Source organism: Saccoglossus kowalevskii, chromosome 7, assembly GCF_978046115.1.
Source record: "Saccoglossus kowalevskii chromosome 7, keSacKowa6.1, whole genome shotgun sequence".
NCBI classification, from domain to species: domain Eukaryota; kingdom Metazoa; phylum Hemichordata; class Enteropneusta; family Harrimaniidae; genus Saccoglossus; species Saccoglossus kowalevskii.
Genome location: NC_140647.1, coordinates 13,194,925 through 13,209,707, shown reverse-complemented (window position 1 = coordinate 13,209,707; position 14,783 = coordinate 13,194,925). Strand labels below are relative to the sequence as shown.

Here is a 14,783-nt window from a genome sequence, read left to right as displayed (position 1 = left end):
GCCTGACAGCCAATGACATTATCATTATCCAAGTTCATTTTACATACACAAAGATACCTACCAAATAGTAGCTTCCCATATGCAGGCACAAGCATTCTGTTGGTGAAATACAATGGGTTCCATTGAAAACACTAAGTCCTGGACACGCACATGCAGTATGTCCAGAGAAATGAGCATCCATTGCACATTCCGCCATGAAATTGCAGCATCTTGCTTCACCGACTTCAAATGGTGGAATACACACTGAAAAGAGCAGATATAATTAACTCGATACAAACTGAATTGTCCCAAAAATGTGGGCTCCACTACGAGATCCAGCGTAATACATGAAAGCCGAGGACAAACAAGTGCCGAAAATATCGAAGGATTTGTTTTGAAACTTCATTTTATATGTTATATAGTTCACTGTCAAGATGCCGGTCTTTCAGAAGCGAATATGCAGTTGAGATAGCCTTGCTTCATCACAATTTACCCCCATTAATTGTGTATAGCACATTATTAAGCGTGGAAATTACCCCCAAAAATTACATTTGTCGAATTCCGCGCAATGTTTTGTCGTCACCACGACGCAGAGACCTTTGTGTGACGCGGGATCTCGCAGCAGACGGAAAGTGGTAAATAGGTTTTTAGTACCGGCTCTTTTGTTATGAGACTACGATGCCGTAACAATATACTCAACAACAGACCAATACATATATATATTTAAATACGAACATTAAGAAAGCCTTAAAAATGAACCAAAATATCTTACTTGTTGTAGTAACTGGAGTTGTGTAGGTTGTACTACCTGAAACGAAAAGGCAAATTTGTTAGATTCGCTTCTGATGATGTCATGCCCATACTATCATTGATTAGTTCAATATATTGTACACGACAATCACAAGATATTATGTCAGCGTTACTTACTTATTGGTAAACATTCACAACAAGCACCGTCATGTTCTACCAATGCTTCGCCCTGTTAATGAAACCACATATTAGGTTGATTTTCTTGTATTTCAATGTTTAAACAATGTTGATCAGCAGTTTTTTAAAAGCCTAAACACGGAATGAATGCATTATCTCAGTATTCCCAATACAATTTACGAAAAAACATCCATAAACAACGTAATTGTCATTCGTGAAGAAATGCATTTCTGAATAAAAAAAAAACACATTCAAAATGTAATACGAATGTATAATTTGCAATATTGATACTGTATATTTATGATTACTAAAACAAAATTTACATGTAGTACACACCTATTCGTATTCATTTGTTGGAACAATGACATTTTCTATTAAGCATATGCACTTATTGTTTAGATACGTACAAAAAACATTATTATAATAGATGTGATTTTAGTGTGATTTTACTATTGTGTGTGCTGTAAAGCCAACACATTTGATGTGTAATCTAATTTGGTTATCAACAAACAGCATCAAACAACACAATGTGTTTGCTACACTACTACGAAAATCTAAAATCAGATTGTATTCGAATAACATGTTAATGTTGATTAGTACGCCTCTAGTTGCTTGCATAACTAAATCTCTCATTTGTTAGATTGATTTCACGATAGAAAAGTATTTCTACCTCCTGACAGGTGATGTGACAATCTGGGAAGCAATCTATCTTTCCATTTACACAACTGCAAGTCATACAAGGTCCATGTGTCCATTGGCCATCCTCCTGTAATTTACAATCATGCGCAGTAATTTATCAGTATATTCACAAGAAACAATAATTAATGCACATCAAGGCAGAGTGGCACTATCAGAATCACACACCAATTCTGAGCATATATCACTTATGATGCTATAGTCATTACTATTATGTTAGTTCTTACCAGATATACAATAAATAACAAATCAACCTACCGTGCATTCTGGGGTTGATGTCGATACTGTTTGGAAGATAAGAAAAGTAAATCAAATTTATAATAAACATATAAATATACCCAATTCTTTATTTTTACATTTTTCATTTATGCATATCAAATCCCTCCACTTCTTTATTGTGAGGCTAACTATTTTGTAATCTGAACAACGTCAAACAGACAAACGCTTCTACGGTGTTTAGTACATGTCTGCAACAGTGTAGAAGTGAATTGTAAACATACCCCAAGGTGTGGTTGATTTCAGTGTAGTTGATGGTAGAGGGGGAAGAGCTGTAAGAAAATCATATACACAGAAATATAAAATATGATGTTTATTTTCTATAGGAAAAGAAGATATGCAATCGGGATTTTGTCTGGAATCAAATGACACTTACCGCACCCTAACGCAGCCACTCTCATACCGATGGCTCCAACCCATTCCAATGGTCTTATTCTAAGTTTTGAGGCTTCGAAACCAATATGCCCTGGTCCCATTCCAGGAAGATCAATAGTGACTTGTGCGTTTCCATCACTAGGCCCATCAAATTCCTGCAGATTGTGAGGATAATAATTAAATCGTCATGGTAACTGTGCTGTACACAACTAATAATGTTGAGGGTAGTTTATTCGAAAATATTTTCATTTCAATTTCAAACTAATGGCAAAGCTCTATCATAGCCGTCAATGTTGTGACAAAGATGGTTGTAATGTCAAAATGAAATGGTCTATGTAGTCGTGAACCTATATAGTATATATAGTATTGCCGAGTTTATATAGGTGTAGTGCGTATACTTACAACAGGTGAAGATGAAACAGACAGATCAATAACTGGTGTCCACTCCGATTGAACATATTTATCCACGGAAAATTTAGTGACATAATTCCCATTATCATCACCTTGTACAACCAACTGAGTAACGAATGCAAAGTCTGGCAAATCCACGAGATCAATGAACTCGCCTACGTTATTTACGAATGGTCTCCACGCGACTCCATCTAACTGTCCAACACTACTATCCTGAGGTAAATTATCATCAACAGAGCTGTAGTCGTAGGATGTCGGAAGTGGCGAAGGCGGTTGACCGGTTATCGTACACCTCACTACACAATAGAGTAGAATGTGTGTTATACATTAAACAATACATCACCAAAGATGGTAAATGGTAACATAAAAAAATATGTCCACTGTTTCATCCTTCCCTTTATGACACTTGAGCTGCATTTTAGTACACCTGACATCGAACACATGGAAAGCTTGTAGTATAGGTGGGTTCATTATTGTGTACAAGTATGCAAATGAGGAAAAGGATTTCAACAATCAAGTATAGCTAAATTCCTTCGACACATACCTATGTTGTCAGCACATATTACTGTCTGGTTATAACACATTCCATTTCCATATGGTAATAAGCCAAGGGGACATTGACAGCCGTCGGCGCAACCTTCTAAAGGATCGGCGCATGTACCTGGCAAGATTTCACCCGCTGTAGCCCCACATTCTTTATGACAGAGACAATAATCAGGACACTCTGTGTAGTAAAGAGAGGACGTGTTGGTAAGAAGATAAATGGGGTGTCTGCAGATGGTCTAGTATACCAGAATATTTCTTCATCCTCGTCACCAACTACCTCATATTATACTATATGTTTATGAAGTCACAATAATACATGGCAAAATATAATAACTAATATATATATATAATAAAATAAGACTTCCTGCGTATAACTCAAAATTTCAAGTAAATTGAGCCGACTATTTTTTCTAACCTATGATTAACTATTCAGTACCCTTGGGCATTACACAGTTATGCAACAAGTGTTTAGTCACTGGTAGCATATTGGTTGTTGCATCAGACTCGTGATCGGTTGACTCAAGTTCAAATCCTACCTTAGGCTGAACATCAAAGGGTCGACCCCTAACCTGGGTGAGTATGCCACAGACACAATGGGCAGGCCAATTCCACTGGCCGAGATTCATTCACTAACGAATGCGACTTTGTGGGAACCTTGGTTAAGGTCCGCAGGTGCTTGTGTTTGACTGGGCCTGGTAGCGCATTACAAATTGCCATTTGACAGAGAGCCACACAGCCCTGTCATGTAGTCCTAAACATGAATATGACTTCTGTGGCAAAAATGCACTATGTATCAGCACTAGCACTTGCAATTTGCACATACAGAAAACAAAAGTCAGGAAAGACAACAGTAACACTCAATGTCTTGAAATGTCGCCTGGCACAACAAAATCAGTTGTAATAGTATGCTATAATCAGGCAGGTATGCGGGAAAAGTAACCTTATGGTCTGATAAATTATGCCCACCAGATAAACAGCGCAAATAATGCTTCATTGGAATCTATCGCTGTTCCGTTTTGGGGTCTGTCAATGATTAGTTATTTTACAAAACCAAAAAGATGTGACAATATACCTGAGATACATTCTGCTTCGTCAGGGTGGTATCCACAGCGAGAGGCTGGGAATCTGTCAGCTCGTGGGTCACAAACGCAGCTTGAATCACAACCTTCCAACGACACTCCACATTCACCGACGGCATCGCAGTCGTATTGACAGTCACACTCAGATCGACAATCTGTGTATTGGGGTTAAAACATCTAATTTAACTTTGCGAAAACTAGACACTTAGATATAGTGTACTGTGAAGTTTGATAAATTCAGGAAAAGCTCGATGATTTTTTTAATATATATTGAATAATATTTATGTACAACTTCGAGTGCAATGTTTTGAACCAATAGTAGATTAGATATCAGAGAGAAATTTATTATTTTCCGACACACCGGATATGACATCATGGTATACATATCTATGGAAATACTTACGGCGAACAGTTGTAGTTGGTGGCAGTGTCGTTGTTTCCGGTGGTGCATTGAAGACACACTTTCCATCATCGGACATGACGTAGTTAGGTGGCTGGCATACGCAGTCTTGTGGACAGTTCTGCGCTTCAGAACAACTTATCATAACACCGGACATTATCTCTACCTCAGTTAACTCGTCATCCCTAAAACAAGCACATTCCATTGGACACCCTGTATGATAAAAAACATATGATATGACATTGCAGCTACACTCGTCAATAGGATTGCAATTGTATAATTACTATGAAAATATAACTTACAACTTGGACATCCGATCACTTCCATTCTAATAGCAACGGCACCAACGAATAGTCTAGGTTTTATACGGATGAACTTAGCTTCAAACCAATCTGTTTTTTCCAGTCTGAATTCATTTGGTTCATAAGGGTTTTCACTTCCCTCAAACTCCTGTATAACACGCACAAACAGAAGCCTGATTAGTTCATGTGGGTGTATGCAAAACTGTGAAAACATGCAGTTACGCACTCCGTTGTCTGATCTGTTCTGATTTGTTCGTCTCAATCGCGTTATAAAATACGTCATATAAAATTGATCTTAAACCTAATATTGTGGTATATGTAATATTTGTCATTCTTCACTCGGCTATGGTTAATCAAATATTTCACGATCTGGTCAGATAATCTTATTACGAACAGAAATCAAGCGCCCAAAAAAACTTACCATTGCAACACCAAATACATTGGTTACTGGTTCGTAGGTCATTCCATCAAAACTGAAATCAACAACAAATTTTGGTACGTAGCTGCTGACACCATCACCTTGCATGGCAATACTTGTAATTGTGCTCCGAGTTAATAGCTCTATTTGAAGGTAATTTAAAGACGATGATGAATCTTCGGGCATCCAGTAATTGTCTCCATTCAGTCGGGCCGCATATGCAGGGTGGCCTGGTGCAGATGATGATGCTTGGATATCACTATCTGGAATCTGTACGCGTAATATAGACCTTCCAGGCTCCATGCCAAGTCTCCAGTTGCAAACGTCTGCAGACAAAATGAGATGTAAGACGATAGGAGGCAAAGTGTCAAACACCTTGCACATAAGAATGATCACAGTCATTGGTTTTCATTCAAATAAACAAATGTCCGAGAAAAGAGCTTTACTTAGAACATATTCTACTATACCTACCATATATAGAAGTTATGGATGACATTATTGTGGGCGATGTGGTGGTACCCATGCATTGTTCCTCCGTGGGAACATGGGCGCATCGACCATTATATTTGGCTGCATCGACTGGGCATATGCAATTAGATGGACAGTCATCGTTGAATGGACACTGCGTGAGATCTCCGTTACATCCAGGGTAGCACTCACAGAATGATGGACATACTTTCAGAGACAAAATACAGACGTATTATTAGTAGGAATATAAATTGCGAACATGTTTAAACCATGTGATAAAGTCGTAGAAATATTGATGCCTATGTGATATTTATATATTGAACTATGGTTTGTTATGTTATTTCCACTTTCAAATTGGAAATTACAATAATATATATTTACTCACGTGGTAGGGTAGAAGTTGAGAATGTAGTGGCTGTGGGAGAAAATCAAAAACAAAATGTGTCAAATTATAAATGCAACATTTGTATTAATTTAATTCTTTGAGTTTAATTCTTTAGTTTATAATCAAACTCAAACAGAATTTATACTCACTTTGTGGAACGCATTCACAGCACTGCGTGTCGTCATTGTCATGCAATTTCTTGTAATAACCCTGTAATATAGATTCAAGACAATTGTATATTCTACCATATGGTAATGGGTTTTTGCTATGGAGGCGATCTTAATATATTTAATATATTGATAAAGACTATATATATATTGGATACCGATTCATGGCCGTATTTGTATAGTATTATACTGGGTTTCAATGAGATACTTCATATGTAAATGTGTAGTATAAGTTCTACAACGACACACTAAATATAGAATATAGAATCGGGTTACGATGATTAGTAGTTAGCCTAATAATATATATGGACATACTCACGGGCTCACATACGAGGTTGCATTGTTTTTCACACATTGTCCTGCCATCAGTACAAGTACAGTGGATACACGGCAGTTCGGCTACAAAATTCTCTCCATTCTGGGAATAAGAAGCAAACATGGTCAAACAATAGTAAGGGAATACATGGTGTATAAAATGTAGAAAAACAGTGAAGCACTGCAAAAGCTCTATATTCACATATTTTATTGACAATGTAATGTAATAGAAGTTATATCCTCAGCTAAGACCATAGTGCTGTGTCCACCATGCGTTAGCAAAAAGTAAGGACTAATATTTAACGTATAGCCTAATCTTTCTAATTTGTGTCCTAAAAGAAAACAATTAACCTCATAATATAATAAATTGAGTATTTAACTACTTTATTCACTTTTGATTGTGGCTTTTTAAAATAGCTGCCTAGAAAATGGTGCTACACATGTGTCAATGTTTCGTTTACCTTTGAATCTCGTTATTTCGTGTAATCAGGGATAGTTTGATTTTTTATTTGATAAATACGTTCAGGTTACAAAAATGTATTCTTAGGTAGAAGGCATGTCAGTTATGTACTGACTTTTTTCGGAATACCAATTAGTTGTGAGATAATTGTAATGTGTGTGTGTGTTGTCTATCTTTGAGGTACATTTATCTGAATTTGCTCATTAGGTTAGTTTAGTTCTGATGTGCAAAAATCAACTTCATTAACTTTGCCCCAATAAAGGGCACATTCACTACCGGCACGTGATATTGAAAACAAACTAAGGAACGCTAAAATGTATGTCCATCATAAAAGTTATCGATGTTGTGTTGGATCGACATAAATATTTTAGAGATAGCTTACTTCATAAGTGTTACCGTCATATTCACATGGACAATTTCTTTCGTCACTGCCATCATCACAATCATTTCTGTCGTCGCACCATAGGTCATCGATGTAACAAGCACTACAGTCATCGCATGGGGTGCTGTCTGGTGGACAACTGCACATAAATTCGGTAGTTGGTAGGGCTGTGGTAGTTACTGTAGGATAGAATTTATGAAAATAATGATAATGTGATTTGGTTTACTCCACTTTCAGATCGATTGTTGATTATATTGATATATTGATGTAAAAGTTGTTTTTGCCTCTATGTGTAAAGCACATTAAAGTTTGCGAATTTTGTCACGTGACTATGCCGGCATAATGGATTTGTTCTAAAGAGGAAGTAGTTTTTATTTATGTCTCTTTTACCCTATTTTGCATCTCTCAACTGAGTAAAAACAATAATTTACGTTAGCGGCGTGATTTCGTCTCCATCTCCATCCAAATGTGACAAAACGTTTGGATATCTGTTTCTCGTGAATGCGTCAATCTATCAATTTGATATTTTGTATATATATTTTGGCCGTCATCTTAGATTTGCCACAATTTGTTTCTCATGCGCACGATTAACTAGACATGCATGTAACATGTATGGTGAAAAGATATTAAGAGAAGAAAATGTCCAGTCACATAGCTTGGCTACCATCTTTGGGTTTTGAAAAAAATAGGCACAATTCGGGGCATTTGTTTTTCAAGAATGCTTCAACCGATCAACTGGATATTTTGCATGTAGCGTGTATGACCAATGCATCTTCTGAGGAAAATAACACACATATTAAGGCATATTCAGCCTTCTAACTTGGACACAACTCTCTGCAGCTTCATAATTATTGGTTTAGTGTCTTATATGGTGACGTTATATTATGTTCCAATGCTTTGCTGCACAACTCGCTAATCGTTAACTAATGGTCAAATTTAAAGGGCTATGCCCTTGTGATGATTTAACATTGTTTACACCAGTTCTTTATCATACTTGTACAGGTTTAAAACTACACTTAATACTTAATAATACACTATTCCTTGCTATAGATAGAGCCCTCTAGTGATGGATGGGGCGATTCTGTGACGTCCAAATGACGTAAATGGGTGAAGGCATTGTCATTCAACTCGACAAGCATGTTTGGCTGTGTAGTCGTTCGCCATAAAAAAAATAGTGAAACTAAAACTTAAATTTGATGTACGCCTGCAAAACAAAATTGACACTTTGTATCACGTCATAGAAGCGCTTCGTCAATACAGGGCACCATTTATAGTCAAAGGTATATATTACTATTACCACTATCTGTACTCACGTGATTCACAATAGCAGCATCCATCATCTGGTTGTACCAGTTCCATACCCTACATTATATAAACAAATTTGCTTGAGCTGCGTTGTTAATCAACAGAAATTATGAATAATGAAGAAACGCAAACAAATGATGTCATGTCTAGTACTGAATAAATAATTACGTAATGCACATCATTTGAATGAATAAATGCGTAAAGCGTTTTCTAAATGCTTCAGATAAATATTAAAAAGTACTCACGAATGCACAATCAATTTCACATATATTGTTAAGCGTCACTTGTCCATCGAAGCAGTAGCATTGGTAACACTCATCGACAACGATAGGGGAACCGGGCTGCAGAGCATGTAATAAATAATATTAATGAGATACAATACATCCTAGTACAGCAACACTGATTGGTGAATAGCAAATGCAATAATTTTAATATGTAACGCAGTAAAACACGTGTACGGTATGGGGTCAACAATTAGTGTGCTATTACTTAAATTGAACTCCGGGGCATGGATACGGCTTTATTGGAGTCTTGCGACAAATATTTGAAATAATTGATGGTTAGCGTTTACGCAGTTGTTCATAGTTTAATATTCCATTACCATGACTGTCATTCCTTGGTATTCACATTCACATTCGCTTCTTAGTACACAATTGCCGCTTTCCGCGTCGAGAACTTGGTCCTCGGCACACCTACAGCACATATCTCCCTCGCCATCAGTTCGTACAGGAATGTTCTCACACGTAGTGATACCTTCCCGGAGATGTTGGCATGTCAGCTGGCAAACAGCGCACGCCTGCCATTCCATTCCCCCGTACTGACACACGTGTGACGTGGGAGTAACTTCGGGTGTAGTGGTTGATACGTGTACACATTCCATGCAGCATTTGCTACCGACTTGAGCCTCAACAAAGCCCTGTTGGTTACAAGAACAAATAGTAGCAAACCAACTAATCTATTACACTGACTGGTGCATTATAACATATTTTGAATGCTGAATTTACAAAGAGTAAACTTACTGATGGACAATTTAGAGGTTCGCAAATGATTGGGTCACACTGTACACTGTTATCATAGCATCTACACTCTTCGCAATTCCCATTCATCCATGAAGAACCAGGCTACAGAGGTAATGTACAGAATACAGTAGTAGTATCATTTATACCACAAAACTCGTGCAACATTGTGAGTTTCAAAGAATAGAGAAATAACAGCATTCAAGTCAAAATAATTCATACCTTTTTAAGTTCACCCTCATAGGTACAGTTGCAATTGAGTGGGCTAATACAGTTACCATTTATATCCATAGCTCTACCTTCCAGACACTGACACCCAGGTTCGCAAAGACCTGTGTACTCGCAAGTTTCAAAATTGGCGTGACACAGCAGCGGACAGGCATCGACACACTGGCGGTAAACCATTCCCACGGGGCATCCTAGCAATAATGAAATAACTAATCTGAGAATACGCACGAGCATACACGTATGGGGGAGATATGTGTGAGATTTAATTATCAGAACATGGTAATGGTCGTTAGTATTTTACGTACAATAATACAAAGAGATACCACTTACTTGGTGTCGTTGGTATTGGCTGTGCTGTAAAATGCAAGAAAATATATATATATGTCATTACGTGCATAGGGTTCCATAGCCAGAGCATAAGAGAAATATCTGTAATCACTCTAAGAACAAAATACCTTAAGCCATATTACCTAACATGAGTCTTATTAAATTGTTAATAGCAGCATCTTACTTGTGGTTGCCGGAGTCGTGCACATATTTAAAAGTTCATCCGCTTTATCGACACAATCGACAACTCCGCCATCGCATGGAATTGCGCAACTACCATCTTCACACTGGTATTCGTGGGGTTCACATTCAATCACTGAAACAGTATAGAAATAAAAACTGTATTACATGTCCTCACGAGTGTATAGTTACAGTAAATTACGACACTATATGTATGTTCTTATTACCGTTCATTATGTGTGTATGTGCTTAACCTAGAGACTTGACCAGCTCTAAAGTAATGACATGAGTGGGGATACATTTATAACGAACTTTACCTGGAGGTGTAGAGCAGCTGGTACCAGAACATGTTATTTCGTTGTTGCCAATACATACGCTGAAATTATAAAAAAATGTGGGCATGATATATCACAATAGATTACAGTATTTAGTATGTATCTATATAATTATGATATAAAATTACACGTTAATGATTTAATAATAGTTATGTGAATATTAATTTGCGCCAATCACTGGAATTATTCTGTCTGTCTATACAACTGTCTTTTTACTACATTCTAACAAATGCATTTAAATATTATTTATTTCCTCGGCATACTTACCACTTCATACAATCCTTGACAAACAGTTGGTTGGGCATATATTCAACACCATCCTCCGTGCATGGGCATAAATCTCGTGCAATACAATTACCCTTGTACAAGACAAATCCATCTGGACAATGGCAACCTTCAACGCACTCTTCAGTGCAGCCTTGGTATGTATTGGTTCTATCTTGGTAGCAATTGCTTGGACACGTGACACCGCATGCTTGATACTCCATGCCATTCTCGCATTGCAGCCCTATTGATATATACAGCTATATTATAGCAGCTGGTGGATATATCCTCCACGAACAAATACTAAAATTATATTATGAATTCCAGATTTAACTACGCAACATATTCATTATTGTGTCATATAAGTAAATTATTACATAACTCCAACACTCTATTGACATCCACAAAAAGTATATATAGTATCATATCGAGTTAACACTGGCATTCTGTGGTAATGTCACGGCGATAACTCCTGAATACAAGTCTTGTCCATCCTATTCTTTGCCCCCAGCCTTTGTTGTCAATATTTCTGCATACACATATATGCAGCTATTCTACACACACAAATCAAATGAAACCCAAGAACGTTAGATAATACTTACCACACACACCGGTAGCTCTCCACCTAATATGCACACCAGCAGCGTTACACGCTCTCGCATAGGCAGCAACGGCAGTACATAAACACTCGCAATCACCGCCTCTGTCACATCCACATGCATCATATACACAATCCGTGTAATATTTATTTGGCTCCACCTGTTAAACATATACACATGTTGTGAAACAAACTTTCATTCGATTGGTGGATAAACACACTTAGGCCGATATACGGTGTATGGGTTGATTATCTAAGGAGATCTCTGATTACGGTTTTTAGAAAGTCTGTCAAGACGCAATTATTGCTTTTAGAACCCAGAATGATGCAAGGCAAGCGAGTTAAACACTGTAGCTATTGTTCAGTTCTTTACAAATGCCCCTATAAATTAAGGTTGTTTACTATAGGTATGCAATCGTGAATGCTTTGATTGAAATATTGAGAACTCCGTGTGTAAATTGGAATCAGGAAATTTTGAAAGATGCAAATTCATGCAATGATTAACATATCATCGTTATCAAATGAAAAATGCAATAAATCGAGACTTACATAATCATTGCAGGGTTGAAATATTGGTTGCAGGAGGATACCACACGCAGACTGGGCCCACCGATGTCTTTCAGGACGACTTTCACAGGGACTTATCGTGTCAGATATGGCCCCTGGACAGGAATCCTTCACTTTCCAGCTATCAGCGAACAGGTGGGATAGTTCTTCTTTACGACCTGTTCTAGTCACAAAGTCGTCATTTGGATTGCCGTTGAAATCACCACAGAGACCACAGACTGTGCCTTGATGGGATACGCCTAAGTCGACATAAACTCTGGTACCGACGTCCCATCTGATTGTTATGTCTGGAACGAAACACGTTGAGATACAGTGGCGGATCCAGAGGGGGGCAAGGGGCATGCCCCCCCCCCCAACGCATGACGATTCATATCAACTTGATTACACATAGTTTCTCTGCGATTTACGCTCCGTTTATTTTAAGCGAAGCTTGGACCCCCCCCCAATACATTTTGCTGGATCCGCCACTGTTGAGATAGTTGACAAATCTAATCACGTCCATCTGGCACTTTTGCTTATACCTTATCACGTGACCTACGAATATTATACGTTTCGTATGTTTCATATGAAACAACAACGATCGCCAGGGACATTTGTTACCTTTCCATTCATACATGATCCAAAATTACCACGTGTTTGGTGGTCTGACCAGGGTGTATGCTACTAGTATTTAAAGCGGGGGAGTCGTCACCTGCGCATGCGTCAGATGGCCATAGCGTGTCATTGTTTACAAACAAGCGTCTTTTTAGCGTGCGTTGTTATCGTCGCTTGGAACTCAATTCCCGCGTGCGCAGGTGACGACCCTCTCGCTATAAACTACTGAGTGAACAGCCATTCGTGGTGGCCAATTCAATAACCTGCTCGATGCACTTTAAACCTATCAGAAAAATAAACATATAATTTATACGCAAGTTAAATTCTGAAACTATTCACTACTTACCATATGGAGTACTTATCTGAAGGAACACGCCGTTCTTGTAAATGTTGTACTGTGCTTGGACGCTGCTTTCAGTGTTATTTGTGATTACTGGATCAGATCCCTTGACAAGATGAATGTTGGTATTGTACAGAGTAATCCTTATAGATTTGGTGCAGGTGGCGCCCTCAACGCCACAGGCTACGTTCTCGACAGTAACCCTGAAGAACCCAGGAGTAGATCCTTCACAGAAGTTTTCCGTTAACACGTATCCACATGCACCTGCATAACACCAGAGGGCGTGAACGTGCATTGCCATATACATACATACATACAAACTTGCATACATATTGCATTCTCAGACTGATAGTCGAAGAAGTATGACGTAAAAATTAATTAACACACAGTCCCTTGTGGAGGGACTGTGATTAACAGTTAGTAAGCAGTTATTTAGCATCAAATTAATCTAGCCGCGGGGGGATTCACATATACGTAGGTTCTGCGGTAAACCGCCGTTGTTTTTAATCAAGATGTTGTAAGATTGGGATGCCTCGTTTTGTGTATTTAACACTGTGTTATCGGCTGAAATCCAATAAAATGATATCAAACCATAGAGTATCTGGCTGTTTATTTTGGAAAATTTATATGCTTTAAAAAAAACATTCACTTTAAAATGTTTAACATTTCTGTTTTTATAGTCGTGTAATCAACATCAAGTTCTATGCGTGTAATTCTTGTTCGTAATATCTCCTGTTTTTACAACACTCACTAAATTGTTTTCACACCGTGGGTAAGAATGGCAGTATAATACAATTACAAATACAATGTGATGACAGCGATGTTCGCCTTTTTGTTAATGTCAGATATTTGGTTGTCCCTACCACTAGTCGTAGATGTAAGGTTGTCACCTAGCATCCAACATATGTTAATGTATTGTACTGTATCTACCGATTGAGACCTTCACAATAAATGGCGAACTGCACTCTCCCAAACGTACTTAATACACTAGTAATTTGTTACAACCGTGTACAAGCTCCCTCATTTCAGAGCCATGTACAACTTTGACGTTTCTTGCTATGAAAATGTTGAGTTTTACCCTACATTGTCATCAAAGTATAAAACTTTAACCAATGTCTGTCAAAATATAGAATCCCCCTCCCCGCCTCCACATTCACACACATTTTAGTCGGAACGTCAAATTACGACACCCAGTTTCCGCCAAAATGTAGAATTCAGAACTCTCATTAAAACAGGGGGCCTACCCGCACTATTTTACACTTCATTTACTTTTATTTGTCTCACTTTGCAATTTGTGTTTTGTCAAATATACGCACCTTGGAATTCATATTGCTTGTGATCATATGTCTCGTAATGGGGGTCTCCAAAAGCAGAGCAGGTTCCTGTGCACCAAAATAAAATATACGTTATATTGCACGTGTTGACGAAAAACGAATATACGTG

General features: G+C 37.9%; 1 protein-coding gene across 1 annotated transcript; it reads right to left on the bottom strand.

The window, feature by feature from the left end:
* Positions 1 to 1,510: 1,510 nt before the first annotated feature.
* LOC100375992 (zonadhesin-like) lies at positions 1,511 to 13,635 on the bottom strand. The gene is made up of 26 exons (XM_078014434.2): positions 13,347 to 13,635; positions 12,389 to 12,693; positions 11,844 to 12,000; positions 11,245 to 11,485; positions 10,960 to 11,018; positions 10,647 to 10,778; positions 10,466 to 10,489; positions 10,130 to 10,326; positions 9,911 to 10,012; positions 9,493 to 9,807; positions 9,137 to 9,232; positions 8,900 to 8,948; positions 7,587 to 7,765; positions 6,749 to 6,847; positions 6,412 to 6,472; positions 5,881 to 6,084; positions 5,413 to 5,735; positions 4,992 to 5,139; positions 4,693 to 4,902; positions 4,283 to 4,444; positions 3,209 to 3,388; positions 2,656 to 2,960; positions 2,255 to 2,408; positions 2,103 to 2,150; positions 1,861 to 1,886; positions 1,511 to 1,672 (listed from the first exon to the last, which is right to left on the bottom strand). Exons 1-26 carry the CDS (start codon positions 13,633 to 13,635, stop codon positions 1,511 to 1,513), a joined length of 4,227 nt encoding a protein of 1,408 aa, XP_077870560.2.
* Between the last annotated feature and the right edge of the window lie 1,148 nt (positions 13,636 to 14,783).

Bases quoted from the DNA above. Each gene is read 5' to 3' on its own strand.
- LOC100375992 (XM_078014434.2), bottom strand. From the start codon at position 13,635: ATGCACGTTCACGCCCTCTGGTGTTATGCAGGTGCATGTGGATACGTG. The intron at 10,013-10,129 runs GTATGAATTATT...TTACCTCTGTAG, and splicing joins ATGAGGGTGAACTTAAAAAG to CCTGGTTCTTCATGGATGAA. The intron at 6,473-6,748 runs GTGAGTATGTCC...TCTATATTACAG, and splicing joins GCAACCTCGTATGTGAGCCC to GGTTATTACAAGAAATTGCA.